Consider the following 26667-nt stretch of genomic DNA (forward strand, 5'->3'; position numbering starts at 1 on the left):
ATCAAGAAAAGTAGAGTTCCTGGTACTGACCTATCAATATACTCTGCTGCATTCTAGGAGGTGACAAGAGTCGACTATTTAACCTTCACATCTTGTTCTGCGGGTTGATTAAATTGTAGTTGATCATCTACTTCACTACCACTTGACAATGCTATCTCTATACTCCTTGATGTTGGTCTCCAGAAATTTATCAATGTTTGTCTTGAACATGTTGTATGATTGCAGTTACATGATCTTTTGGGGGAGAGAATTCCAGAGATTCACCACTCTTGGGAGGGGGAGAAAGTTCCTTCTCTACTCAGTCTTAAATGGCCAATCTTTTATTCTGAAATTATGTCCACAGTTTCTAGACTCACCAGCAAATAGTCATTGAATCTACATTTGTCTTTTTTTATCTGCAATCATTCTTCATTTTACTTGTTCCTTATTAAAAGTCCTACCCCACCACCTTTTTCATTTTGCTTGTGCCCCACATGCCAATCTTGGATGTCCACTGTCTCTGCAGTGACAATTAAATGATACCCATTTATATTTGTGCATTCAAGTCATCAGTCTTTTTTAACAGACAACATTGTTATAAGTCAGGTCATTCAAGCACTCTTGCGCATTCACTCAAAATATAATAAGGAGACAGCCTTCTGATAATTAGGAATCGGTAATAAATGCTGTGTAGCCAGTGATGCCCTCATCCCATGAATGAATGAATAAAAAATCCTCTCCGCTCCATGGTTGGATCTAGACTGCTTCCCCTCATTCCTGTTCTGGGTCACATGACCCACACTTTTAAGGCGCAACACACCCAACTACATAGATAACAGGAAGGCAGGAGGTTTAGAGGAAATTTGAAGAAAATGTTCTTCACCCAGAGAGTGGCGGGGATCTGGAATGCATTACTTGAGTGGATGGTTGAGGCAGGAGAGATTTCAAACTGTAAAAAGTACTTGGATGAACGTGTAAAATGTCATAACATTCAAAGTTTTTGGACCAATGTAAGAAGTAGGATATTTTTGGCACTGCAGACTTGATGGGCAAAAGGGATTCTTCTGTATCGTATGATTCTATGATACCACTAAGTGCCCATTTAAGAGTTTTCAGAAATTTCTCACCATGTTACAGTTGAGAGAAAAATGCCTGCATATAGCCAGACTCGTGTTAGTTCTGTAAGATATACTATTGGAAAAAATATTGTATTCCATGGTGCAGTGTTTGGAAAAGAAGCATGATTTTCTTTTGCCTTCATTTTAAATTAATCTTTTCTTGCAGCTGGGATACAAGATCTAACAATACATCTAAGCCAAGTCACTCCGTTGATGCACATACAGCAGAAGTGAACTGTCTCTCATTCAATCCTTACAGTGAATTTATCTTAGCAACTGGTTCTGCTGATAAGGTAAAACGTTTTTTCATAAATTCAACACATTAGGTAGTGAGGGCATGCTTTATACAGTGTTTGTTTTTACTGTACTTAACTGCAACTCTGAATTCAACTTTTAAATGAATCCATTAATTATTAAGTGCATTCTTAATTTTTTTTTTCAGTTATCTTTATACTGCTGTCTTTACAGTGAAAAATGTACCAAATTGTTTCTTAGTTAGATTGGGAGAGAATGAGCAAAACCTGATATTGAAGAGGAATAGAGCAACGCTGAAATACTTAGAGTATTTTGTTGTTATTTATGAAGAAAAAGAAAACTAACGAAAAACAAAAGTAGCTAATGAAATTGATGAGGAGATGGATGAATGAAAATTGAGGGACAGGACATTCTGACAAGAGTAGCTAGTACTCAAGATGGGGAAATTTTCTGGTCTGAATGGCCTGCTTCCCAGGTATTAAAAGCAAGTAGGAGTGGAGATAGTAGAAGGTTTACATGTTTGAGAAAAGGGGTTGAGTGGATCCTCCCTCTTCCCATTCTTCATTTAACTGCAATTTTTGAAAAGGATCTGTCAGTTTGAGAGTATTTTAACTCTAAGTACTTTGATAAAAGACAAAATAAAGCAGGATTTTGAATTTCTTTAAGGATTATTATTGGGTTCAACTCTGTCTAGCTAAGATAATAAAGAATGAACTCAGTCTTTTACATGAATGTTCACATACTTCAGATTACAGAATGAGAGGATAGATTAAGCGATTTAGGGTCCAGTAAGATTAAAGGCGCTCTAGAACATAGAACTTGGATATAGGACTAGGCAATTTGGCTGTTTGAATTCTCTTCAGTATTCAGTAAGATTATGGTTGATCTGGTTGTGATCTCGGGTCCTTTCCTGTTTGGCCCCCAGCTCTCTTGTTTATCAAAGATTTATCTAACTCTCCCTTTAATACATACACCCAGCCTACATTGTTCTCTGAAGAAGAGAATCCTACACTCTAACAACCTGCTGAATGGAAAAAAAAACCTCATCTGTTTTTGTATTCTTTGTATGCCTCCTGATTTTAGTGTCTCCCACAAAATGAAGCATCTGCTGTCTACCATACCAATCCCCTCCCACCTGAATATGTTTCTATACAATCACCTCTCATTCTTATAAACTACAATGGATATAAACCTAACTTGTTCAAGTATTCTTCATGGTCTGAACCCATCATCCCAGGAATGAATTGAATTAACCTTTTGTGAACTGCTTCCAAAGGAATAATGGCCCAAGTCTTCTGGACAATTGGAGACTGGCCGTAACCCTGAAAGATGTGCCAGGGCTATGCAGAAATGCTGATGCAGCTGACTAAAAGAAATTGGAAGTTGAAACTACGATGCATCAATGTTAAATGATCATTAAATGGGTACAGTCAGTATGTGAGATTTCATTTGAGCTTGACAAAGCGTTAGTGATTATATCTGGGAATTTGGTTTGAAATCTGAATTCAGTATATGGAGGTAAGAGGAGCTTTAAGCAAGAAGTAGTGTGCTGAGTCAGAAGTTTGATGAAATGTCGGGAGGAGCCTTGTTTAATATCACTATTTATGGGTAGCAAATTATTTTGAACATGACATCTGTCAATAATTGCTTGCATGTATAAGTCATAGAGATGTACAGCACAGAAACCGACCCTTCGGTCCAACTTGTCCATGACTACCAGATTTCCCAACCCAATCTAGCCCCATCTGCCAGTACTCAGCCCATATCCCTCCAAATCCCTCCTATTCATACACCCATCCAGATGTCTTTTAAATATTGCAATTGTACTTGCCTCTGGCACCTCATTCCATGCACCTAGCATCCTCTGATTGAAAAAGTTGCCTATTGGGTCCCTTTTATATCTTTCCCCCTAAACCTATGCCCTCTAGCTCTGGACACCACTACCCCAGGAAAAAGACTGTCTATTTACCCGACTCATGCCCCTAATTTTATAAACCTCTATAAGGTCACCCCTCAGCCTCCAACGCTCCAAGGAAAACAGCCCCAGCCTATTCGACTTCTCCCAATCGCTCAAATCCTCCAACCCCAGCAGCATCCTTCTAAGTCTTTTCTGAACCCTTTCAAGTTCTACAACGTCTTTCTGATAGGAAGGAGACCAGAATTGCATGCAATATTCCAACAGTGGCTTAACCAATGTCCTGTACAGCCTCAATATGACCTCCCACCTCCTGTATTCAGTATTCTGGCCAATGAATGAAAGCATACCAAACATCTTCACTATCCTATCAGACTGAGACTCCACTTTCAAGGAGCTATGAACGTGCACTCCAAGGTCTCTTTGTTCAGCAACACTCCCTCAGATCTTACCATTAAGTGTATAAGTCCTGCTAAGATTTGCTTTCCCAAATTGTAGCACCTCGCATTTATCTAAATTAAACTCCATCTGCCACTTCTCAGTCCATTGGCCCATGTGATCAAGGTCCCATTGTAATCAGAGGTAAGCTTCTTGTGTCCACTACACCTCCAATTTTGGTGTCATCTGCAAATTTACTAACTGTATCTCTTAAGCTCACATCCAAATTAAGAATATAAATGATGAATAGTGGTGGACCCAGCATGGATCCTTGTGGTACTTCACTGGTCACAGGCCTCCAATCTGAAAAACAACCTTCCAACACCACCCTCTGTCTTCTACCTTTGAGCCAATTCTGTATCCAAACGGCCAGTTCTCAGTGTATTCCATGAGTTACAACCTTGCTAACCAGTCTCCCTGAGGCAGCACTTGTTTCTTCACCACCAAAACCTGCTCAGCATCTACAATGCATAAGTCAGGAATGTGATAGAATACATGGGTGGCACGGTGGCACTGCTGCACAGCACCAGGGATCCAGCTTTGATTCCAGCCTCGGGTGACTGTCTGTGTAGAGTTTGCATATTTTCCTCGTATCTGCATGGATTTCCTCTGGGTGCTGTGGTTTCCTCCCACAGTCCAAAGATGTGCAGGTTAGTTGAATTGGCCATGCTCAATTGCCCATAGTGTCCAGGGATGTGCAGGTTAGGTGCATTGGTCAGGGGAAATGTAGGGGAATTGCTCTGGATAAGACCCTCTCTCTGGAGGGTCAGTGCGGGCATGTTGGGCTGAAGGGCCTGTATCCACACTGTAGGGATTATATTCTATGAAAGCAGCTTCCAAACACATGGCCTTGACCATGTTGATGAACAAGTGTAACAGACACCTGAAATACTAACACTGCACGTTCTTCTCCAAGACCCTATTGTTTCTTTGAAGTATAATCACCACTTCTTCAGTGTTACAGAATCAAAATCCTGCAACTCCCCTCCCAGTAGCACTTTGTGTATATTTGTACGAGATGAACTGCAGCAGTTCAAACTGGTGTTCATCAACACCACCTCAAGGATATTGGGGAAAAACAACATATTTTAGCCTAGTTGCCTTCGCATGCATCTCATGAACGCATTAAACTGTAGTGTAAATAAAGTTAAGACTGAGCTGCAACAGAGTAAGGTGGCATAGTAGTTGTTACTATTTTAAGGCATAGACTGAAGACCATTTCAAATTTTACTTGAGTGGGTGGGAAGCTAAATAACTAATCAAATCGGCAATATTTGTAAGGGTGACCACAAAACTACTGAATTATAATAAATATTTTTTTAAAAACTGGTTTATTAATAGGGAAGGAGACAAAATAGGTCTAAAAGTAAGCAATTTGGCCCCTCATGTCTTCTATATTTAGCCCCTCAAATCTGCACTGCCATTCCATAAAATTCTGGCTGATCTGAATATATCCTAAAACACACATGCTTGCCTACACTGACAACATTTTAACCTCTTAGTGAGAATCTATCTGTTTCTACCTTAAAAATATTCACACGCAGTGCTTTCTTTTCCAGAGGAATGTTCCAAAGAGGTTTATCTTTACCTGCATAATGTGTAGTTCCTGTCCCTGAGGTGTGACTATCTCCTAGTACAAAGAATCCAGTTAACTTTCCTACTTTGATGGGTCAGTGTGGTTGTTCAGCTTCCATCTTGTAGTTTGAGCAGAAGCTGTTCAAACTGCCATAGACATGCTTGCTTCAGATTAAGCTTGTATCCGGGAACTACTGTGAACTGCAACTGTGAAACATTACCTGTCTAACCATCCTTAAAGTGTTTTAAGGAACTAACTAATTATTGTGTTCAGTGTTATATGTATCTCTTTTTATTAACCTTGCAATCAATTCCTATATTTTGAGCTTTAGAAATAGAATAAAACCTAATCATTTACCAGGTACTTAACAATTAAGCAAAGTAAGAATCTAGTCTGGGAGGTTAAACAAGTTTAGATAAAAGCAACAGAGCATCTTTTTGCTTTCCTCCCTTTAATTGTCTGAAGTATTTTACTCTAGCACTCTGTTCCAAGGCACACTTCTGTGCTAAGCCACATAAAGTTGGCTCCTAACATCAAAGTCTGATTCACTTAATGAATATCCAGTTTAATCTGGCTCTTAGTTACAGTGCTCTTTCACTGGACTCGTTACAAAAACCTTAAGGCTGGCAACTGTAGAATTTAAACTGTAGATTTCAGTTTCATGCTAACTATAAACCACAAATTAAATTAAATTTTTTGTACAGAATAAAAATCTTAGACTTGCTTATCTAACCACTGTATTCACTCAGTCTAATCAATAAGATGACGGCTGATCTGTTTGTTTTGCATTCCAAATTGCATCTACCCACTAAGCTTTGATTCCTTTTTGTAAGAATCTATCCACCATTGTCTTAAAACTATTCCGTGATGTCATCTTCATCACCTTCTGAGGCAGAGTGTTTCAAAGTCGTACAACTTTGAGAATTTCTTCTCATCTCTATACTGAAAGGATGACCCCATTTTTAAAATTCTGTCCCTTAGTTCTGGACTCACCTATAAGAGAAAACATCCTTTCCCTGTCCACCATGTCAAGATCTTTGACAATAGACAATAGGTGCAGGAGTAGGCCATTCTGCCCTTCGAGGCTGCACCACCATTCAATATGATCATGGCTGATCATCCTTAATCGGTATCCTGTTCCTGCCTTATCTCCATAACCCTTGATTCCACTACCCTTAGAGTTGGATAGAACTCTCTTCTTAAATGAGTCCAGAGACTGGGCCTCCACTGCCCTCTGGGGCAGAGCATTCCACACAGCCACCACTCTCCGGGTGAAGAACTTTCTCCTCAACTCTGTCCTAAATGGTCTACCCCGTATTTTTAAGCTGTGTCCTCTGGTTCGGCACTCCCCCATCAGCGGAAACATGTTTCCTGCCTCCAGAGTGTCCAATCTTTTAAGAATCTTATGTCTCAATCATATCCCCTCTCAGTCTTCTAAACTCAAGGGTATACAAGCCCAGTCGCTCCAGTCTTTTAGTGTAAGGTAATCCCGCCATTCCAGGAATTGACCTCGTGAACCTACACTGCACTTCCTCAATAGCCAGAATGTCTTTCCGCAAATTTGGAGACCAGAACTGCGCACAATACTCCAGGTGTGGTCTCACCAGGGCGCTGTACAGCTGCAGAAGAACCTCTTTGCTTCTATACTCAATCCCTCTTGTTATGAAGGCCAGTATTCTATTAGCCTTCTTCATTACCTGCTGTACCTGCATGCTTACCTTCATTGACTGGTGTACAAGAACACCCAGAGCTCTTTGTACTGCCCCTTTACCTAAATTGATTCCATTTAGGTAGCAATCTGTCTTCCTGTTCCTACCACCAAAGTGGATAACCATACATTTATCCACATTAAACTGCATCTGCCATGCATCTGACCACTCACCTAACCTGTCCAGGTCACCCTGTAATCTCCTAACATCCTCCTCACATTTCACCCTGCCACCCAGCTTAGTATCATCAGCAAATTTGCTAATGTTATTACTAATACCATCTTCTATATCATTAACATATGTTGTAAAAAGCTGCGGTCCCAGTATTGCTCCCTGCCGTACCCCACTGGTCACTGCCTGCCATTCCGAAATGGAGCCGTTTATCACTACTCTTTGTTTCCTGTCAGCCAACCAACTTTCAATCCAAGTTAGTACTTTGCCCCTAATACCATGCGCCTTACTTTTGCTCACTAACCTCCTATGTGGGACTTTATCAAAAGCTTTCTGAAAGTCCAGGTACATTACATCTACTGTATCTCCCTCATCCATCTTCAGAGTTACATCCTCAAAATAAAATTCCAGAAGATTAGTCAAGCATGATTTCCCCTTCATAAATCCATGCTGACTCTGACCAATCCTGTTACTACTATCCAGATGTGTCCTAATTTCATCCTTTATCATAGACTCCAGCATCTTTCCCACCACTGAGGTCAGACTAACTGGTCTATAATTTCCTGCTTTCTCTCTCCCACCTTTCTTAAAAGGTGGTACAACATTAGCCACCCTCCAATCCGCAGGAACTGATCCTGAATCTATCAAACTCTGGAAAATAATCACCAAAGCATCCACGATTCCTCCTTCAGTACCCTGAGATGTAGACCATCAGGCCCCGGGGACTTATCAACCTTAATACCTAACAGTGTCTCCAACACCAATTCCTGGTGGGAACTTGTAGGCTTCAATCAGGTCACCCCTCACTCTTTTAGTCTTCACAGGAACATGCTCAGTCTGCCCAAACTATCCTCAAGACAACTAACTCATTCCAAGTTTAAATCTACAATGAATTCTGCCGAAAAGACATATTGGACTCGGTATTAACATTATCTGCGTCCACAGGTGCTGCCAGACTTGCTGAGTTTCTTCTTATTTTTTTGTTTTTGTCAATCTAGGATACCTCCTGAACTACCTCTAATGTATTTGTAATTTTCTCTACAAAAGATCAAAACTCTGGATGTAGGTTTGCTCACTGAGCTGGAAGGTTCATTTTCAGACGTTTCGTTACCATATTAGGTAACATCTTCCAAATGAAGCACTGGTGTTGTAACCTGCTTTCTATTTATATGTTTGCGTTTCCTAGAGTTGGTGATGTCATTTTCTGTGGTGACATCATTTCCTATGGTGAAGTCATTTCCTGTTCTTTTTCTCTGGGTAGTAAATGGGGTCCAAGTCAATGTGTTTGTTGATAAAGTTCTGGTTGGAACGCCATGCTTCTAGGAATTCTTGTGCGTGTCTTTGTTTGGCTTGTCCTAGAAGAGATGTGTTGTCCCAGTCAAAGTTGTGTTCTTCTCTACACATCCTGCAACTCAATTTTCAAGGAACTATGAACCTGCACTCCCAAGGTCTCTGTTCAGCAACACTGCCTCAGACCTTACCATTAAGTGTATAAGTCCTGCTGTGATTTGCTTTTCCAGAATGTAGTACCTCATATCTATCTAAATTAAACTCCATCTGCCACTCCACAACCCATTGGTCCATCTGTCAAGATCCCGTTGTACTCTGAGGTAACCTCCTTCGCTGTCCACTACACCTCCAATTTTGGTGACATCTGCAAACTTACTACATTTCCTATGATCACATCCAAATCATTTATATAAAATGATGAAAACTGGACACAGCACCAGTGGATTAGTGTTAAGAATTCTGAAAGTGATGCTTTGTGTACAATAATTACATTTTAGCTGGAAGCTCCTTTTCATATTTGCGTTTTCAGCTTCGTGTCTGCACTTTGGATTTTAAATAGGTTTATTTAATTATTGATAGTCTTAATCTTATTTTGTTAATCTTTCTTTCTAGTTAATTATTAATGCGTAATTCTAAAAAGGTACGTGTTTTTTTTTACAGACTGTAGCATTGTGGGATTTAAGAAACCTGAAACTAAAGTTACATTCCTTTGAGTCACACAAGGATGAAATTTTCCAGGTACAGCTGTTACTTATGCAGCTTTGGGTACGGGGGCGAAAGCGTATGAAATAATTATTGTGAGATAACTTCTCTGAGTTAGAGAACTGTCCTTTATCTTTGGGTCTGCTAGGGTAAATGTCCCATTCTTTCTTTGCAATTGTTTGCAAAGGAATAAATTTGTCAAGTCTGAATCCTGCTCCTTACTTAAAAGTGTAATTTCATTAGAAGCAGTTCAAAGATTAGGTCAACTAGCTCCCAGCAAGAAGTGATTATTTTAAAAGTTGGAACATCCTGCCATAGCCATTATCATGGCATCATACTTTGCATGCACTGTCACAGGCATCACTATCCCGGAGTACAGTTTGTAGCATTGTGGTCCACAGGGTGAAGTGATTACCTCGGAAGCCCTCAATGTTGATTGTGGGCCACATGAAAATTCATGACACCAGGTGAAACCTGGGAAAGGAAACTCCCACTGACCACCACTTGCTGCACCCCTCTCGACACCTCTCTGATAAATCATTGCTCCTCAATGTTGAAAATCAATTAAAAGAAGTGTGGTGGGAAGCAGGGGCACAAAATGTACTGAGTGGGTTTCAGGGTCCCCAACAAGATTGGCTTGGTAGTACTGCTACAGACTAACTGGTCAAGCCATAAAGAACGGAGCTGCTAGACTGGGTCTGTGGCAGACTGAGGGAACCAAATATAGGTCGTTCTTTTAAAACATGTTTGTCAATGCAAATTGGCTATAATGCGATTGACAAATTGTGGATACTGTTTGGATAATGTGAATTTTCTACCGAACAAGTAAAGCATTTTTTTACAGCAATTTTCTACACCGCGATTTTGTATAGTGGTTTCCCATAGCATGATTTTCTGTAGCATGAGGTCGCAGAGGAAGGCAATCATCGCGTTATATCAGAACACCCTGTAGAGGGAAAAGGATCCTTGACCTAATTCTCTCCAATCTATATGTTGCAAATGATTTCTGACTTTCTTGGTAGGAGTAGTCACTACCCATTCCTTGTAGAGACCGAGTCTTTATCATGGTGAAAACCCCCTTAATTGTGTTGTGTGGCTCTTGCACCATGCTAACTTGGATAGACGTTGAACAGATCTAGCAATTTAAACTGGATGGTTGATTTGTAGTGTACTGTAATGCCAATAGCTTGGGTTCAATTCCTGCACCAGCTGAGGTTACCATGAAGGATTCTTCTTGACTTCTGTCTCTGCATGAGGCAAGGTGACCTTGGGTTAACCCATCTCCAGTTGTCTGTTTCTGTTAAGAGTGCAGCCCTAGGGTCTGGTTGAATATGGTCACTTTACCTTTTATAAACTATTTCCCAAGTGACTTCTTACCTTTGCTATTTCTCATTTCTTCCCAAACACACACTACGTCCTGATCCCCAGAACCAAAGTCAGCTCTCTTTTGTACTGATGCCTTGTTTAAAAGCTATTTCTCCACATTTTTCTACTTTTCTGTCCTACCTAATTGTCATTAATTCTTGATCAAGGCCATTTGAGGAATGGCTACAAGTTCACCTATTCATTATTTAAATTTGTTATTAATCCACTTTTTTTTAATAAATGCTCTGTCTTTCAGATACAGAACCTTTAGTTCTCTCTCTCTCTCTCTCTCTCTTTTTCTTTCTTTCTCCCCCCCCCCCCCCCCTCAATATTTCAACTGTCTAGCCCCATTTATTGTGATATTGAGGTTTGTATACTTTGTCCTTTCCTGTCAGTCATACAGCACGGAAACAGACCTTTTGGTCCAATTTGTCCATGCTGACCAAGTTTCCCAAACTAAACTACTCCCTCTCATTTGCCTGCATTTGACCCAAATCCCTCTAAACCTTTCCTACTCATATACCTATCGATATGTCTTATAAGTGCTCTAACTACCTGCGCCTGTCAATTAATTTCACACACAAGCCACCCTGTGGAAAAAGTTGCCCTTCATAGAGTCATACAGCATGGAAACAGACACTGGTCCAGCCAGTCCATGTCAGCTGTAATCCCAAACTAAACCAGTCCCACCTGCGTGTGCTTGGCCCACATGTCCCATTTAAAGCTTTCTCCTCTCCCCTTAACTGGGGGGCATTTTTTTTTATCTCAAACACTTTAAAGAAAAGACCTTTGCTGTTCTTCTTATCTATGCCCCTCCTGATTTTATAAACCTCTATAAGGTCACCGCTCAAATCTCCTACACTGCAGTGAAAAGTGTTCCAGCCTATCTAGTGTCTCCTTATAACTCAAACCCTGCAGTCCTGGCAACATTCTGGTGAATCTTTTCTGAACCCTCTCCAGTGTATTATCCTTCCCAAAGAAGGGTGACCAGAACTATATGCAGTATTCCAAAAGTGGCCTCATCAATATAGTGTCCAACCTCAACCTGATGTCCCAACACCTATGCTCAATCATTTGAGCAATGAATGCTGGTATGCTAACTGCATTTTTTAACCAGCCTATCTATCTGTGATGCATCTTTCAAAGAACTATGTACCTGAACCCCAAACAACACTATCTAGGCCCTACCATTAATTGGACAAGTCCTGCCCTTGTTTGACCACAGTGCAATACCTCGCATTTATCTAAATTAAACTCCATATGCTACACCTCAGCCCATTGGCCCAAATGATTAAAATCCTTTTATAATCTTGGATGATCTTCTTCACAGTTGACTATACCACCAACTTTGGTGTCATCCACAAACTTATTAACAGTGTGTCCTAAATTCCCATCCAAATCATTTTCTATAAGTTACAAACAAAAGTGGACCCAGCACTGATTCCTGCAGAACAAAACTGACCACTGGCCTCCAGTCCAAAAAAAACAACTTCCACTACCACCACCCACTGTCTCCTACTGTCAAGCCAATTTTGTAACCAGTTGGCAACCTCTCCCAGAATCCAGCCAGTCCATGTCAACCGTAATCCCAAACTAAACAAGTCCCACCTGCGTGTGCTTGGCCCACATGTCCCATTTTACTGATTTAATTTTACTGATGCGTTTACATTATTTCCATATTGTTGCCTTGCTCTTCTCTATTTCTTAAAATCCTGACAGTGTGGAAGCAAGCCATTTGGCCCATCAAGTCCACACTGACCCTCTGAAGAGCATCCCTGTAACCCCACATTTATCATGGCCAATTCACCTAGCCTACACATCCCTGGACACTATAGGCAATTTAGCAGGACCTGTCTACCTACCCTTCCCATAGTTGGTCTGTATGAAGAAACTGGAGCACCCAGAGGAAATCCATGCAGGTACGGGGAACATGTGCAAACTCATTGTCTGAGGATGGAATGGTGTTTGTTGTGAGGCAGCAGTGCTAACCATTGAACCACTGTGCCACACATCTATCAGATCTTGCCAAACTTTTTCCTGCACCCTACTATTTAGCTTAAAATCCTCTGTTCTGCTCAAGTTATACAAATCACCAGAAAACTAATCCCAGCAAGGGTCAAGTAAAGATTGTACAGTGGTACAGCTTTCATTTTCCCCAGTACAAATTCATGTGCCTTTTAATTTTTGAAATGTCTTTTTGTAGAAATTGCAGAATATTGTGATTTTCTGCAAGACTGAGTCTTTTATAAATTGTTCATAAATAATACTCTTATTTAATGTAAAAATTAGTGAGACAATTAAATCACTATCAAGTTATAATTAGGCTATCTAGTCAAGTTAGATTCAGGGAAAGCTTGCCAATTGGATGCCAAATTGGCTTGAAAGTAGGAGAAGTGCAGCAGGTCAGGCAGCATCCAAGGAACAGGAGAATCAACGTTTCGGACATAAGCTCTTCCTATCCCCGAAACATCGATTCTCCTGTTCCTGGGATGCTGTCTGACCTGCTGCGCTTTTCCAGCATCACATTTTCAGCTCTGATCTCCAGCATCTGCAGTCCTCACTTTCTCCTTGAAAGTAGGAGACACAGGGTGGTGAGGGAGGGTTATTTTTTGGACTGGACACATAGGGTTAAGGAGAATCCAACAGGTTTTTTACAAATACGTTAAGGACAAAAGGGTAACTAGGGAGAGAATTGGTCCCCTCAGAGATCAGCAAGGCGGCTTTTGTGTGGAGCCGCAGGTGGTGGGGGAGATACTAAACAAGTATTTTGCATCAGTGTTTTCTGTGGAGAAGGACATGGAAGGTATAGAATGTAGGAAAATAGATGGTGACATCTTGGAAAATGTCGACATTAGAGGCGGGAGTGCTCGTTGTCTTAAAACGCATAAAAGTGGATAAATCCCCAGGACCTGAGAACTCTGTGGGAAGTGAGGGAAGTGATTGCTGGGGTATTTGTATCATCAGTAGTCACAGGTGAGGTGCCAGAAGATTGGAGGTTGGCTAACATGGTGCCACTATTTAAGAAGGGTGGTAAGGACAAGCCAAGGAACTATAGACCGGTGAGCCAGATGTCAGTGGTGGGCAAGTTTGAGGGAATGCTCAGGGACAGGATGTGCATGTATTTTGAAAGGCAAGGACTGGTTAGGGATAGTCAACATGGCTTTGTGCGAGGGGAAATCATGTCTCGCAAACTTGATTGAAATTTTGAAGAAGTAACAAAGAGGATTGATGAGGGCAGAGCGGGAGATGTGATCTATATGGACTTCAGTAAGGCGTTCAACAAGGTCCCCCATGGGGGACTGTTTAGCAAGGTTAGATTTCACGGAATACAGGGAGAATTTGCCATTTGGATACAGAACTGGCTCAAAGAAAACAGAGGGTGGTGGTGGAGGGTTGTTTTTCAGACTGGAGGCCTGTGAGTGCCACAAAGATCAGTGCTGGGTCCACTACTTTTCGTCGTTTATATAAATAGAGTCATAGAGATGTACAGCATGGAAACAGACCCTTCGATCCAACCCGTCCATGCTGACCAGATATCCCAACCCAATCTAGTCCCACCTGCCAGCATCCGGCCCACCTCTCTCCAAACCCTTCCTATTCATATACCAATCCAAATTCCTCTTAAATGTTACAATTGTACCAGTCTCCACCACATCCTCTGGCAGCTCATTCCATACACGTACCACCCTCTCGTGAAAACATTGCCCTTTAGGTCTCTTTTATATCTTTCCCCTCTCACCCTAAACTTATGTCCTCTACTTCTGGACTTCCCGAGCCCAGGGAAAAGATTTTGTCTATTTATCCTATCCATGCCCCTCATAATTTTGTAAACCTCTATAAGGTCACCCCTCGGCTTCCAACGCTCCAGGGAAAACAGCCCCAGCCTGTTCACCCTCTCCCTGTAGCTCAGATCCTCCAACCCTGGCAACATCCTTGTAAATCTTTTCTGAACCCTTTCAAGCTTCACATCATCTTTCCGATAGGAAGGAGACCAGAATTGCACGCAATATTCCAACAGTGGCCTAATCAGTGTCCTGTACAGCCGCAACATGAGCTCCCAACTCCTGTACTCAATATTCTGACCAATAAAGGAAAGCATACCAAACACCATCTTCACTATCCTATCTACCTGTGACACCACTTTCAAGGAGCTATGAACCTGCACTCCAAGGTCTCTATGTTCAACAACACTCCCTAGGACCTTACCATTAAGTATATAAGTCCTGCTAAGATTTGCTTTCCCAAAATGCAGCACCTCGCATTTACCTGATGAGAGCATAAGAGTTAGTAAGTTTGCAGATGACACCAAAATTGGAGGTGTAGTGGACAGTGATTACCTCGGATTTGAACGGGATCTTGATCAGATGGGCCAGTGGGTTGAAGAGTGGCGGATAGAATTTAATTTGGATAAATGCGAGGTGCTGCATAGGAAGGGAATACAAGGATATGGATCCTGTAAGTGAAGACAGTTCCAGTATGGAAAGGCAAAACCTGTCAGTTTAGGCTTGGAGGTCCAAAGGTAAAAACAATGACTGCAGATGCTGGAAACCAGATTCTGGATTAGTGGTGCTGGAAGAGCTCAGCAGATCAGGCAGCATCCAAGGAGCTTCGAAATCGACGTTTCGGGAAAAGCCCTTCATCAGGAATAAAGGCAGTGAGCCTGAAGCGTGGAGAGATAAGCTAGAGGAGGGTGGGGGTGGGAAGAAAGTAGCATAGAGTACAATGGGGGAGGGGATGAATGTTATAGGTCAGGGAGGAGAGGGTGGAGTGGATAGTTGGGACAGGAGATAGGCAGGTAGGACAAGTTCGGACAAGTCATGGGGACAGTGCTGAGCTGGAAGTTTAGAACTAGGGTGAGCTGGGGGAAAGGGGAAATGAGGAAACTGTTGAAGTCCACATTGATGCCCTGGGGTTGAAGTGTTCCGAGGCGGAAGATGAGGCGTTCTTCCTCCAGGCGTCTGGTGGTGAGGGAGCGGCGGTGAAGGAGGCCCAGGACCTCCATGTCCTCGGCAGAGTGAGAGTGGGAGGGGGAGTTGAAATGTTGGGCCACGGGGCGGTGTGGTTGATTGGTGCGGGTGTGCCGGAGATGTTCCCTAAAGCGCTCTGCTAAGAGGCGCCCAGTCTCCCCAATGTAGAGGAGACCGCATCAGGAGCAATGGATACAATAAATAATATTGGTGGATGTGCAAGTAAAACTGTGGATGTGGAAGGCTCCTTTAGGGCCTTGGATAGAGGGGAGGGAGGAGGTGTGGGCGCAGGTTTTACAGTTCCTGCGGTGGCAGGGGAAAGTGCCAGGATGGGAGGGTGGGTTGTGGGGAGGCGTGGACCTGACCCGGTAGTCACGGAGGGAATGGTCTTTGGAGAAGGCGGAAAGGGGTGGGGAGGGAAATACATCCCTGGTAGTGGGGTCTGTTTGGAGGTGGCGGAAATGTCGGCGGATGATTTGGTTAATGCGAAGGTTGGTAGGGTGGAAGGTGAGCACCAGGGGCGTTCTGTTCTTGTTACGGTTGGAGGGGTGGGGTCTGAGGGCGGAGGTGCGGGATGTGGACGAGATGCGTTGGAGGGCATCTTTAACCACGTGGGAAGGGAAATTGCGGTCTCTAAATGAGGAGGCCTTCTGGTGTGTTCTGTGGTGGAACTGGTCCTCCTGGGAGCAGATCTGGTGGAGGTGGAGGAATTGGGAATACAGGATGGCATTTTTGCAAGAGGTAGGGTGGGAAGAGTTGTAATCCAGGTAGCTGTGGGAGTCGGTGGGTTTGTAAAAAAAAAAATGTTAGTGTCAAGTCGGTCGTCATTAATGGAGATGGAGAGGTCCAGGAAGGGGAGGGAGGTGTCAGAGATGGTCCAGGTAAATTTAAGGTCAGGGTGGAATGTGTTGGTGAAGTTGATGAATTGCTTAACCTCCTCGCGGGAGCATGAGGTGGCGCCAATGCAGTCATCAATGTAGCGGAGGAAGAGTTGGGGAGTGGTGCCGGTGTAATTATGGAAGATCAACTGCTGTACGTAGCCAACAAAGAGACAGGCATAGCTGGGGCCCACACATGTGCCCATGGCTACCCCTTTGGTCTGGAGGAAGTGGGAGGATTTAAAGGAGAACTTGTTAAGGGTGAGGACCAGTTCGGCCAAATGAATGAGTGTCGGTGGAAGGGTACTGTTGGGGATGTCTGGAGAGGAAAAAACCGAGGGCTTGGAGGCCATGGTCATGGCGGATGGAGGTGTAGAGGGATTGGATATCCATGGTGAAGATGAGGCATTGGGGACCGGGGAAACGGAAGTCTTGGAGGAGGTGGAGGGCGTGGGTGGTGTCTCGAACATCCTGGACTCGGGGTGGGGATAGGACAGTGCCGAGGTAGGTAGAGATGAGTTCAGTGGGGCAGGAGCATACTGAGACAATGGGTCGGCCAGGGTGGTCAGGCTTGTGCATCTTTGGAAGGAGGTAGAACTGGGCAGTGCGGGGTTCCCGACTATGAGGTGGGAGATCTCCTGTGAGGTGATGAGGTTCTGTCTGGTCTGGAAGATGATGGTTTGGTGATGGGGGGGTGGGGTCATGGTCAAAGGGGCAGTAGGAAGAGGTATCCTCGAGTTGACGCTTGGCTTCAGCGGTGTAGAGGTCAGTGCACCAGACTACCACTGCGCCCCCTTTATCTGTTGGCTTGATGGTGAGGTTGGGATTGGAGCAGAGGGATTGGAGGGCTGTGCGTTGTGAGGGTGAGAGGTTGGAGTGGGGGAGGGAGGTAGACAGGTTGAGGCGGTTAATGTCCCGGCAGCAGTTGGAAATGAAGAGGTCGAGGGCAGGTAATAGGCCAGCGCCGGGTGTCCAGGTGGATGCAGTGTGTTGGAGGTGGGCGAAGGGGTCCTCAGAAGGTGGACGGGAGTCCTGATTGTGAAAGTAAGCTTGGAGGCGGAGGTGACGGAAGAATTGTTCGACGTCACGGCGTGTATTAAATTCATTGATGCGTGGACGGAGGGGGAGGCATCTGCAGTCATTGTTTTTACCTCGTTGGAGGTCCAAAGGGCCTGTTCCTGTGCTGTGTTGTTCTTTGTTTTGAAGGATAAAGGTAAAGTGAAGAGCAGTGTATTTCCCCTCGGGTGGGGGGGTATTAAGGTGAGAGGAGAAAGATTTTTAAAAAAACACGAGGGATTTTATATAGAATAGTTTGTGTATGGAATTACAAATTTCAGAGAAAATGTTGGATTCTGAGATGGTTACAATGTTTTGAAAAGACATTTTGATGATTGCATGAATAAGAAATATTTGGAGGGATATGTTCCAAGTGCAGGCTGATGGGGCTAGCTTAGTTTGGGAATATGATCGGCATAGACTGATTGGACTGAATGGTTTGTTTCCCTGCTGTATGATTCTGACAACGTCTTTAAAGCACCTTTTCTCTTTTCTTTCTTTTCAAAAATAGTTACTTTTTTGAGTGCTGAAAGAGAATGGGATAATTATTTCACTTTTTCCTCTTGCGCACTTTATTCACAAAAGACTTTTTGTAATACCAACAGGTTCAGTGGTCTCCTCATAATGAAACAATCCTGGCATCAAGTGGAACAGATCGCAGACTAAATGTGTGGGATTTGAGGTTGGAATTTTTCTATCTGACTGCAGTCACTGATCTTCGAATTCTTCAGCCTTCTATAGGCTCTTAACTGTGCTTTGTCCTCCTGCATATGCCAATTTTATAGTACTTTTCGGATTGGGAAGTGCTGTACAAATGCAGTCGAGCCTTAAGAAAACAAGGGCAGTAAATTGGTAGAGAGAGTTGAAGTTGCTTGAGCAAATAGATTTTGTTTTTCCCAACTGTGAAATGCTAATAGATTGTTTCTCTGTTCTTACTGAAGATAATTGTTTTCTCCTCAAAAATAGATTTAAAATCCTCAAAATGTAGTGATGACCACCTTTATAAAAGTTTGTGGAAATTGGGCAACTCACAGATTGAACACTACTATTTGAGGCCCTTCAATATGATTCGTCTGAGGCTAAAGACCGCTTATGTTATAGAGGTCCCAACTTAGATAATCACTAAATATTGTTGAGCATGACCTTACTATATGAAACATGCAAATTGGCAGACTCCTATGATTCAAGAGAGTGGTGCTGGAAAAGCACAGCAGGTCAGGCAGCATCTAGGGAGCGGGAGAATTGACGTTTCGGGCAAAAGCCCTTCATCCTAAGCCCGAAACATCGATTCTCCTGCTCCTCGGATGCTGCCTGACCTGCTGTACTTTTCCAGTACCACATTCTCAACTCTGATCTCCAGCATCTACAGTCCTCACTCTCTCCTAGTTGATTTTACAGTCCTATAATTGCAAGCTTTGCTGTTGAGATTGTACGATGGTCATTTTTTAGGGTGTGTTTCTTTTGAAGGAATAATTATCACAAAGTTTTCTTCTGCTCAGTACACAGTAGCAATAAATTCTAAAAATTGTTTGTAGGTATAAGTTATTAGGCTATTCTCAATGGATCTTTATCAGAGTTTGCTTATTTTGGTGTCAACTGTCTACAAGTGCTACTTTCCTCATGTGGCACTGTCTATGTTGGGGCTGATTGGAAATGAGAGAAACAAAATCAGTGTCTTGTTTTTTTTTGACAGCCACTGTTAGGACATTGCTGCTTTTAATAGACTGAATTGTATAAATTTTTACCACCTTTGACAGAAAACAGAAATTGAGTCCTTTCTGCTATTCAGTGTCACTATGGTCGATCATGCAACTCAGTAACCTGTTCCCACTTTCTCCTCTTACCCTTTTATCCTTTAGCCCTAAGAACTATATCTAACTCCTCCATGAAAACATTCAGTGTTATTGCTTTAATTGCATTTGAATCTCTCATCGTGAAAATGCTCAATTAGTGGCCTGGTGAATATTCTCTACAGCCTCTCCAATCCAGTCATGCCCTTTTTAGTAGTATGGTGACTGGAACTGCAAACAGTATTCCAGCTGTGGCTTAACCAGTGCTCTATAAATTTGTGACTAGACTTCCTTGCTGCTATATTCTACACCATCGCTAATGAAGGCAAGCATCCCACCTAGTTTCTTCATCGCCCTGTCTATCTGTGCTGATTCCTTAAGGAATCTATGGAAATGTACACCTTAGGTCCCCAGGGAGTGCTGAGGAACGATCATTCATTATATATATATATATTTAGCTTTATTAGACTTTTCAAAATATATCACTTCGCACTTAAGATTAAATTATCTACCCTTGCTCTATCCAGTTTACCAGCTGATTGATATTAGCCTGAGACCAACATCCTCACTGTTAACAACACCATCAATTTTTGTATCATGTGCAAACTTCTACATTCATATTCAAGTTGTTACTGTACACTACAAACAGCAAGGGTCCTTGTGGCACACCACTGGTCACAGGCTTCCAATTACAAAAACGGTTGTCCTCCGTCACCCTTTGTCACCTGTTTTGGATCCAGTTTGGCACTTGTCTTCGATCCCATGGGCATTTAATATTGGACTAGCCTTTCACTTGGGGCCTTGTCAAAGGCCTTACTGAAGTCTATGTAAACCACATCAACTGCAGTATTCTCATCAATAGATAGTTTTTTTTCAAAAGATGACAATTAAATTAGTAAGACAAGGTAATCTTCTAACAAATCTGTGCTGACTATCTCTGATCAATCCCTGCCTTTGCAAACTTTGAAATCTGTCCTTCACAATTTTTTTGATTAATTTCTCGTACCACTAACATCAGGCTAACTGGTCTATAATTACCTGGCCTATCCCTGCTGCCCTTCAGCAAAGGAGCAACATTGACTGTCCTCTAGTCATTTGGCACTTTGCCTGTGGCCACAGCAATAATAAATATATCTACCAGGCCCCAGCAATCTCCTCCCTTGCCTCTCATTGCAGCCTGCGATACATCCCATAATGCCCTGGGGATTTATGCACATGTATGCTCGCTAAGATATCTAATACCACTTTAATGTGTTCTACAACCTCCCCATTCCGGCTGATATCCCCAGCTACAATATCTTTCTCTGTAAATACAGATGAGAAATATTAATTTATAGCCTCACCCACTTCCATTGGTGAGAAAGTGAGGACTGCAGATGCTGGAGATCAGAGCTGAAAATGTGTTGCTGGAAAAGCGCAGCAGGTCAGGCAGCATCCAAGGAACAGGAGATTCGACGTTTCGGGCATCAGCCCTTCTTCAGGAATGGCTGCCATTGGTGCCATGCACAAGTTGCCCCTTTGGTCATTAATAGGTCCCATTCTTTTCCTGGTAATCCCCTTACTCTTAATATATCTATTAAAAAGAACCTTAGTTTTCCTTGATCCTATCTGCCAAAGAGATTTCATGGCCCATCTTTGCCCTTCTAATTTCCTTTTTAAGCAGCATTCTACAGTCTATACATTGGAAGTGCCTCCCCTGTTTTTAATGTGCTATACCTGACATGCGCCTTCTTATTTTCCTTCATCAAACTCTCTATCCTAGATAGCTAGGGACCTACTGCTCTTGTCCATCATTCTTAGAGGAACGTACTGGACATGAATTTTCACTATACTACTTTTACAATACTTCAGTTTACAAATGTAGACTTAGACTGGGAGCAGCTACTTGCAGTAATTTGCCAGATCCTATCTAATATTGAAGTTGGCCCTTTCCCCAGTTCAGGTATTTAACTTATGCACTATCCTTAACCTTTTCTATTTTGACTTTGAAACTTATGGTGACTATCCTGAAAATGGAAGAAGGTTTGCTTGCTGAGTTGGAAGGTTCGTTTTTAGATGTTTTGTCACCATATTAGGTAACATCTTGACTAAGCCCCTTGAATGAAACACTGGTGGTGTATCTGGCTTTCTATTTATATGATTGAGTTTCCTAAGGTTGGTGATGTCATCTCTTGTGGTGACATCATTTCCTATGGAGAAGTCATTTCCTGTTCTTTTTCTCAGGGAGTGGTAAATGGGATTTAAGTCCATGTGTTTGTTGATAGAGTTCTGGTTGGACTGCCATGCTTATATCCAGTGGAATACCAATGAACACATTCTACCGATTTCTGAGCAGTAAACCCAAACAAGCAGACAAAACACATCCAGAAACCCTAGCCACTCTCTCTGACATCAAAGACATCTCTGAAATGACTGCCAGCCTACTCAGAACCCTTGGCATAATGGTAGCCCACAAATCCACCAACACACAAAAACAGCAGCTAATGAACCTGAAAGACCCTATACAGACAACAAGCAAAACTAATGTCATCTTACTAAATACCTTGCCAAAACAGTGACAAACAGGCAGAAAACTAGCCACCAGGATACATGAACATCAACTAGCCACAAAACAACGAGACCCACTCTCACTAGTATCCTTACATACAGATGAGGAAGGACACCACTTCAACTGGGACAACACATCCATCCTAGGACAAGCCAAACTGAGTCATGCACGAGAATTCCTAGAAGTATGGCATTCCAACTGGAACTCTGTCAACAAATACATTGACTTGGACCCCATTTATCACCATTTGAGAAAAAGAAACAGGACATAACATTACCATAGGAAATGACATCACCAACCCAAGGAAACTCAAACATGTAAATAGAAAGTGGGCTACATCACCAATGCTTCATTCGGAGGCTCACTGAAGATGTTACCTAGTATGGTGACGAAATGTCTGACAACTAGCCTTGCAGCGAGCAAACCTACATCCCGAACCTCAACCTGAGCTACAAATCTTCTCAAAATTCGCTATCCCTAAAATGCTCACCCATTGAAACTTCATTCACTTGGCTGGCTGTGTTCCCTAGGATTAAGTCTGGCACTGTCATCCCTAGTTGGACTATCTGTACTAATGCAAAATGCTTTCCTGGAGGCATTTTAAAAATTCTACTCCGTCTAATCTTTTCTCACTAGGGTGATCTCAGTTACTGTTAAAAAGTTGAAGTCTGCTGCAACTATAACCCTTTTCCTCTTGCGCCTTTCTCTAATATGCCCTCCATATCTGCTCTTCCATCTTGCTGTTCCTGTTGGGAGACCTGTTGTATAATCCCAGAAGGGTAGTCACACTTTTTATTTCTCAGGTCACCCTCTTTTTATTTCTCCGCTCCATCCAGATGGCCTTATTTGAAGACCCTTCTAGGATGTCTGCCGTTATGACTGTAGTGCTGATTTCCTTTATCAATAATGCAATTCTTCCACCCGTACTCTCTCCTTCCCTCCACCCAAATTGTGCCTGAAACTCCTATATGCTGGAATGTTGAGCTGCCAGTCCTGTCTGTCCTTCAACTATGTCTCAGTGATTGTAGCAATATAATTTTCCCACATGCTGATCTATGTTCTAAGTTCATCAACCACAATCCATCAAGCTGCTTGCATTAAAATAGATGCAATTTAACTTTCTAGACAGTCCATGTCCTGACCATGTCTTCTCTGCCTCCTTAATTGTCCTATATCTGATTGGACCTTGTTACTGATTTTTTTGCACCTGCTCTGTGCCTCACCCCTACCAAATTAGTTTAAAACCTCCCCAACATCACAAGCGAAGCTCTCAGCAAGGATATCTGTCCTGTTCAGGTGCAACCCATTAAGTTTGTACATGCCTCACCTGCCCCCAGAAGCTGCCCCAATGATCCAGAGATATTCAAATAGGTCTATCTGAGAGGGTCTCCTGCACTGTGTGCTCACACTTACTAGTCTTTTTGATGGTCACCCAGTGCTTTTCTGCCTGTGTAGCCCTGATGGTGTGACCAGCTTGCGAAACACACTATCCACAATATCCTCAGCGTCATGGATGTTTTAAAGTGAGTCCATCCACAGCTCGAGCTACTTCATGCAATCAGGAGCTGCATGCACATCTGCATAAATGGTCCCTGATTTCCCACTTGTTACACGAAGCAGAGTTTTCTTCTGCCAATTTTGAAGCTAATGCTGACCTTAACGGGTTCATTTTTCCCCCTTTCTAGTAAAATTGGAGAAGAACAGTCACCTGAAGATGCCGAAGATGGTCCTCCGGAACTGTTGGTAAGCATGCATTATAAATTTAGTCAATTAATCTTCCTCCTTTTTCACTTCTGATTTTCCTCAATGACTTGTTTAAGAGCGAAGTCCCTTAGGTGGCTGTATACATTTGAAGTGTTACCTAAAGTTACTTTTGTGTGTACAAACCCAGAGAATCAGGCAGTCTGAACTTAGGAGACATGAACTGAAATGTTCTTCCGTGTGATTAGTAAGCTATCTCAATTGGTACCTCTTACGACCATTTTATTTTCCTTGTTGAATATTACTGTCACCATCTTCAGTCTTTAACTTCTTCATCTTCCGTGTTGAGAACAGCTAACTTGCTGACTGGAGGACCTAGCTTGGGACCTTCCTTGTCTATCATTGTTTGTATTCGGGATTCTGGTCATTAATGAACCCACTCTCAGTTGCCATAGGACAGATAATTCCTGGATCTTTCTCTACTGTTGAGAATTCCAATATGCTTGATTACCAGCAGAATGCATCAAACAATACAGAATTCTTCATGTATGAAGTTGATTTTATTCTGATTTGAAATAAATCCTGTGAGGAAAGTGGATCCTTTACGGCTACTTACATATGATATGAAACACCGCAACCACATTCAGATTTTTGAAGCATTTGGTATTAATTCATTGTGGCATGTAAGGGCAAATTGAATAATTTAACAGAATTGTAAAATGGTTGTAACATAAGAGACCTTTTAATCCAACAGGTCTGCGCTGACTCTGAAAGAGTGCACCATTACCTCCATGTATACTCCTACATCTTATTCAGAAATGTTCCCTTACTATTCTGAAGAGCATTGCTCATAAGGTTACTTAACTTGTACAAATACATGACAGTGTTTCACATGTAATTTATTCCCCTTTCTTACAGCTCAAAATTCATTCTCGCTTTTCATTTGGAATTTTGCCTACAATTGTGGACCTTTGTGCTCTTTAGAATTCAAATGTAATGTGAAAATTTTTTTTTGTATTTTGTTAAAATTCAAGTGATGAGAGGACAATAGTTACAGTTTAGATGTGATTTTCCTTCACAACAGTGGGAATGCTACAAGAATTTTGTTTTAAACGTGTGGCATGACTGTGTCACTGGCTAGGCCAATATCTATTACTCATCCTTAATTGTCCGGAAGGCAGTTGAGATATTCACATTGCTGTGTGTCAGGAGTCACGTGCAGGCTCGACCAGGTAAGGTTAGCAGTTTCCTTCCTTAAAGGGTATTAGTGAACCAGGTGGGTTTTTCCAACAATCAACAATGGTTTCATGGTCATTATTAGGCCTCTCAATTCCAGATCTATTTATTGAATTCAAATTCCACTCTCTGCTGGGCAGGATTCGAACTTGGGTCCCAAGAAAGCTGGATTTCTGGATTAACAGTCGAGAATGGGGTGCTGGAAAAGCACAGCTGGTCAGGCAGCATCCGAGGAGCAGGAGAATTCACATTTCGGGCAAGAGCCCTTCATTAAGAATGAGGCTTGTGAGCCGAGGGATGAATGGGAGTGGGAGGGGGAGTGGGGGTCAGGGTGAGGTAGCTGAGAGTGCGATAGGTAGACTGAGGTGGGGGTAATGGTGATAGGTCGATAGGTGGGTAAGAAGATGAGGTAAACCTTCCACCCTACCAACCTTCGCATTAACCAAATTATCCGCCGACATTTCCGCCACCTCCAAACAGACCCCACTACCAGGGATATATTTCCTACCCCACCCCTTTCCGCCTTCTCCAAAGACCATTCCCTCCGTGACTACCTGGTTAGGTCCACGCCCCCAAACAACCCACCCTCCAATCCTGGCACTTTCCCCTGCCACCGCAGGAACTGTAAAACCTGCGCCCACACCACCTCCCTCACCTCTATCCAAGGCCCTAAAGGAGCCTTCCACATCCATCAAAGTTTTACTTGCACATCCACTAATATAATTTATTGTATCCGTTGCTCCCGATGCGGTCTCCTCTACATTGGGGAGACTGGGCGCCTCCTAGCAGAGCGCTTTAGGGAACATCTCCGGCACACCTGCACCAATCAACCACACCGCCCCGTGGCCCAACATTTCAACTCCCCCTCCCACTCTCACTCTGCCGAGGACATGGAGGTCCTGGGCCTCCTTTACCGCCGCTCCCTCACCACCAGACACCTGGAGGAAGAACGCCTCATCTTCCGCCTCGGAACACTTCAACCCCAGGGCATCAATGTGGACTTCAACAGTTTCCTCATTTCCCCTTCCCCCACCTCACCCTAGTTCTAAACTTCCAGCTCAGTAACTGTCCCCATGACTTGTCCGGACTTGTCCGACCTGCGTATCTTCTTTTCCACCTATCCACTCCACCCCCTCCTCCTTGACCTATCACCTTCATCCCCTCCCCCACTCACCCATTGTACTCTATGCTACTTTCTCCCCACCCCCACCCTCCTCTAGCTTATCTCTCCACGCTTCAGGCTCACTGCGTTTATTCCTGAGGAAGGGCTTTTGCCCGAAACGTTGATTTCGAAGCTCCTTGGATGCTGCCTGAACTGCTGTGCTGTTCCAGCACCACTAATCCAGAATCTGGTTTCCAGCATCTGCAGTCATTGTTTTTACCTGGGTAAGAAGATGGACAGGTAGGACAGTTCATGAGGGCAGTGCCAAGTTGGAAGGTTGGAACTGGGATAAGATGAAGGAAGGGGGAATGAGGAAACTGGTGAAATCCACATTGATGCCCACGGAAGGAAATTCAAGGCTTTGAGAACTGGAAGATTCATACAGCTCAGGAAAGGCCCTTTGGCCCATTTTGAGTCTGCACCCGACATAACTACCACTAAAGGTATGCTTGTCCCATATCTTTGAATGCTATGATGATTGAAGTGCTCATTCAAATATTTTTTAAAGGTTGTAAGACTTCTGACCTCCACTACCGTCCCAGACAGTGCATTCCAGATTCTGACCACCCACTGAGTGAAAACATTTTTTCCCAAATCACATCTGAATCTCGCTGCCTTTTAACATAAACCCTGTCATGATTGATTGCTCAACCAAGGGAACAGCTGCTCCTTATTTACCCTGTCCATACCGCTCATAAACTTATACACCTTAATCATGTCCCCCTTCAATCTTCCCTACTCTAGGAAAAATGATCAAAGCATATCTAGTCTTCCTGTGGCTCAATTTCTCCATCCCAGGCACATCTTGGGA

The 26667-nt window shown here is 42.9% G+C and overlaps 1 protein-coding gene across 5 annotated transcripts in view; it reads left to right on the plus strand.

Annotated features, from left to right (window-relative positions):
* LOC140453342 (histone-binding protein RBBP4) overlaps positions 1-26667 on the plus strand; it is a 59985-nt gene that overhangs the window by 19261 nt on the left and 14057 nt on the right. For all 5 annotated transcript variants that reach the window (XM_072547888.1, XM_072547889.1, XM_072547892.1 and 2 more), the window contains 4 exons: positions 1264-1390; positions 9112-9189; positions 18025-18101; positions 23443-23500. In XM_072547888.1, coding sequence (XP_072403989.1) covers positions 1264-1390; positions 9112-9189; positions 18025-18101; positions 23443-23500 — 340 coding nt within the window. The remainder of the gene's footprint in view (positions 1-1263; positions 1391-9111; positions 9190-18024; positions 18102-23442; positions 23501-26667) is intronic.

The sequence above is a fragment of the Chiloscyllium punctatum genome, chromosome 27, assembly GCF_047496795.1.
Source record: "Chiloscyllium punctatum isolate Juve2018m chromosome 27, sChiPun1.3, whole genome shotgun sequence".
Classification (NCBI taxonomy): Eukaryota; Metazoa; Chordata; class Chondrichthyes; order Orectolobiformes; family Hemiscylliidae; genus Chiloscyllium; species Chiloscyllium punctatum.